This window comes from Buceros rhinoceros, unplaced genomic scaffold, assembly GCF_000710305.1.
Source record: "Buceros rhinoceros silvestris isolate BGI_N320 unplaced genomic scaffold, ASM71030v1 scaffold11878, whole genome shotgun sequence".
Lineage (NCBI taxonomy): Eukaryota > Metazoa > Chordata > Aves > Bucerotiformes > Bucerotidae > Buceros > Buceros rhinoceros.
The window spans coordinates 22,878-26,693 of record NW_010425142.1 but is presented as its reverse complement, the minus strand read 5'-3'; the positions used below and the strand labels follow the sequence as shown (position 1 = coordinate 26,693).

Below are 3,816 nucleotides of genomic sequence, written 5' to 3'. Positions count from 1 at the left end.
GCAGGAATGGGGAGCAAGGAGGGAAAAGATCAGCACTAAATGTTGAGAGGTGGAATAGATGGCTGTAGGTAAATTAACATTTCTTGGTTTATTTTGAAGATTTCCATTATTGAACCCACTTTCAGCTTTCCTGACAATACACCTTTAGATTCAGATAAATATTTTCAGACACAGTATTCCCCTACTGCTCTACTCATGATTCACTTTCAGAGGAGCATATTTTTCCTCTGTCTTAATGCGGGATGAAACTTTCCTAGTAGCATTGTCTTTTTTTGAAGCTGGCGTGCTGGCAGACCTTGAAATGATCTGCAGAGACAGACATACAAAAGATATGACAGGCTGCTTTTGGCAGAAAGAAGGCTTCTTTGTTGTACTGTCATCCAAGGTCAGGCATGCTCATGTAACTCCAGTTCCTTCTTTAAAGTTGTTCAGTTAAATGACTGTCACTCGTTTGTTTGGTTTGGTTTTTTTTTCAAAACTGTTAAGTAGGAGGTTAAACCCATAAACTTGACTCTTTCTTTTCCTTTGTGTGCTACTTCCTAAAGTTCTTGTTGCCAAATAGGTTAACAGAATGTCTTAATTTGGAAGGTATCTGAAGGCTGCTTATGGCCTCATGTGGACTTCATTCAATCCACTACTTAGTGGACTTAGCTTTAAAGAAAGAGGTCAAGATGCACCACATAAGGCAGTTACTGGTCAGTCAAACCACAGGCAGAATTCCCTTAGACAGTAACTTGTTAATTAGCTTGTTTAATTGGTTGGAAGAGGGTATGTGCTATAATTTCATGTTTTACTTAAAGAATTGACGCATTCAGCTATTCTGAAAAAATTAAAAATACGGTTTAATTGGATAGTTAATGGCCTGTCTCACAGTGGGACAGCAAGATCTGCTCACTGCCAGTTTATCTACTGTGTTAATGTTTGCCGCACTTAACTGTACACAGTGATAATAGCTAGCACGGGAACTAATGCTAGCAGTGAAACTCTGCTTCTTATTTTTTCCCATAACAGGCTAGAATTATTCCATGTCATACCACATCATGTCTCTGGCACAGCCACGGATCTGTGGAGTGAATCTCTTTAAAAGGCCTTGGATTACGTGTAGTGTAAATCCATAGAGAATTGAATCCAAACTTTTTACAGACCTCACTGCTTTAATTGTTGTTAGCCCCTTTAAAGAGGGAAAGCAAGGCGATGATTTTGTACCTGGCACTTTGTCTTTTTTGTGTGGCTTTTTAGAAGATGTGCAGTCAGTTATGTAATTGACATGGAACAGTTTTGCTGAAATAAATTGGAGGTTCACATCTCCAAAAGTTTTTTCTTCATCATGAGATAGATTCAGAAGTGTCTATATTTTAGAGCAGTCAAGAAAGTCCCAGAAGAGAACAGGGAAGATGGTACAAGCTATTCCGTAGTGCATTTACAGCAGTGATACACTGTCAGGAGAAGTGATTTTGCTGGGTCCTCCTACCTTATGACAAGACTAAATCTTTAGCTGCTAGTGATCTTATGGGTAGCTCAGAAATCTATGTTTTTGTTGCAAAACTCTCTGTTTCAGTCACTAACAAAGAACTTCTAGTGAAAGGAGTCACTGGTGTAATTTGCTGGAGTAGGTGATCCAGGTGAGAATGGGAATGATGTCGCAGAGCACAGAATAGTTCAAGGAAAACGTCCCTTTTTTATTCCAAAGTGTTTGAAAATCAGCATGGTAACAGTTCAGGTTGTAGATAAGCATAACAGTTGGAAACTACCTTGCAGAGAAACAATCCAACTGGAACAGGCTATTTATAAACAGTAGTATCTGGGGTGCTGTTCTGCAAGGGGAGTTCGCATCTCTGCAGCTGCTTTGCACAAATAAACACATAATCTTCCTTCTTGCTCTCAGACAGAAAAATCAATTCAGTTAATAGCCAGACTGACCATAGGGCTTTTTTTTTTTGTCTTATTCTCCAGGATGGTGAACTGGTCTTGCTAGATGGTGGATGTGAATCTTCTTGCTATGTAAGTGACATCACGCGTACCTGGCCCATCAACGGAAGGTATGCTGTGATAAGGTTGTTTTGGAGAACTTTGAGAAGCTTGTAAATAATTGATGGGCTGAGTGCGTGTGTGTTTAATCTCTGTGTGAGTAGTTATAATGTGTCTCAGTCTGTGGTTCTTCAGAGTAATCAAATTATATAAACTAATCTTTCAGCATGAGAAGCTCTATTCCCCACTGCCTTATTAATTACTACATGAATATGTGTGATTACTGCTATTTTCAGCTGTTACAGCATGCTTAAAGTGCAGAGTGGTCTTTTCTGCGTTCAGCTCTGGTGGACTCTAGTCGTGTGTAAGAACACAGAAGTTTAGTTGACCTGCACATAGCTCTGTCAATTGTGGATTTGCTGGTGCGATGTCCCTGTGGTCGTGTGTTTGATTCCTGTATGTTCTGGCTCAAGTGCATTCTTTTTCCTGCAGTAGCTTTGCCTTACGTTGCTTTGGGGTTAGGTTGTCAGCTGAGAAACTCTGCCTCTCCCCAGTGTGTTGAAGAGCATGTTGCAGTGATGCCTTGTCTAGCCATTTCGTGTAAGGAGCCAGTTACTTTCCTTTCTGACTTCCTCTGCTCCAACAGCAAACTGAATCCTTCCCCAGTATAGGTTCTGGGAAGAGGTTTATTTGTGAGAAACATCGTTTGTTCCTTTTCTCAATGGTTTTCAGGTTCACTAAACCCCAAGCAGAATTATACCAGGCTGTCCTGGAGATCCAGAAGTCCTGCCTGAGCCTCTGCTCCCCAGGCATGAGCCTAGAAAATATCTACAGCCTCATGCTGAGCCTTATTGGACAGAAACTGAAAGAATTGGGTGTCCTAAAGAGCAGCATCACTGAGAGCCACTTCTTTAAGGTACTTGAAGTTTTTTACTCAAGCTTCCCCCTGAAAGACCTGACTGTTTTCCCCTGAGATTGTGTTAGTGGCCCTGGTTTGGCTCAGGAATGTGCTTTTCAGACGTATCTTCTTCTTGCTACCATACACTGTGTAACAGTGTTGTGGGCTGGTTTCAGCACAGAACTGAATTTCTCTGACAGGGCTAAACTTCAAGATATGTTTCAACCCTCCAGTGCATAATTTGGTCTGAAGTAAACCCCCATTTTTTTATGCACGTGGTGTGAATATTTGTTCCTCAGCACTCGCTATTTCATTCTGCACATCCATTCCTATTGTTCTGCACTACTTGTAACTGTAGGTGCAGCTTTAGAGTACAGACAGTCTGAAAAGACCTGTAGAGAAAAAATTCTGGGTCTAGGGCTGGCTGCAGGCAGTCAGTCGTAGTTTTGTGATCTGCTTAACACAGCATAAATTTGCATTGCCACCAAAAGGTGCAGCCCATTCTTCTCAGTCGTTCCACCTGCTGCCTCTTCTGCACCATTTTGTGTCAGTATTGGAATTCACAGAGCTACCTGGTGAACAAAGCTGGGAAACTGGTCTGTCTTAGAGCTTGACCTGCAGATAAAATAGGATTGGTTTGCAGTTAGAGAAGTTTATCTGGTCCCACTCACTGAAAACCTGCATGATTGCTGATGCCAATACAAGAAAGATGCCAGAACCAGGTGACAGAACTACCCCTTTGGCAGCAGCACAGATTTCTGCCAGATTTAACTGTCCTACAGTGTCAGTGCAACAACAGCACAAGTTCTCTCTCGCCTGTGAATGGAGGATATAGTGCCGCTTTTCTCTCAGCAGGCGGCAGCACAGCCAGATAAGACCAGTATCTGCAGCTCTGTCCCCAGTGAATGTGAGGAGCCTGGGGCAAAGGAGGAATTAGCTCTTTGATTCCT

General features: G+C 42.0%; 1 protein-coding gene across 1 annotated transcript in view; it reads left to right on the top strand.

Annotated features, from left to right (window-relative positions):
* Positions 1-3,816, top strand: part of XPNPEP3 (X-prolyl aminopeptidase (aminopeptidase P) 3, putative) — a 12,937-nt gene that overhangs the window by 6,915 nt on the left and 2,206 nt on the right. Inside the window, exons 6-7 of the mRNA XM_010141035.1 lie at positions 1,954-2,039; positions 2,701-2,884. Of these exons, the coding sequence (XP_010139337.1) occupies positions 1,954-2,039; positions 2,701-2,884 (270 nt within the window). The remainder of the gene's footprint in view (positions 1-1,953; positions 2,040-2,700; positions 2,885-3,816) is intronic.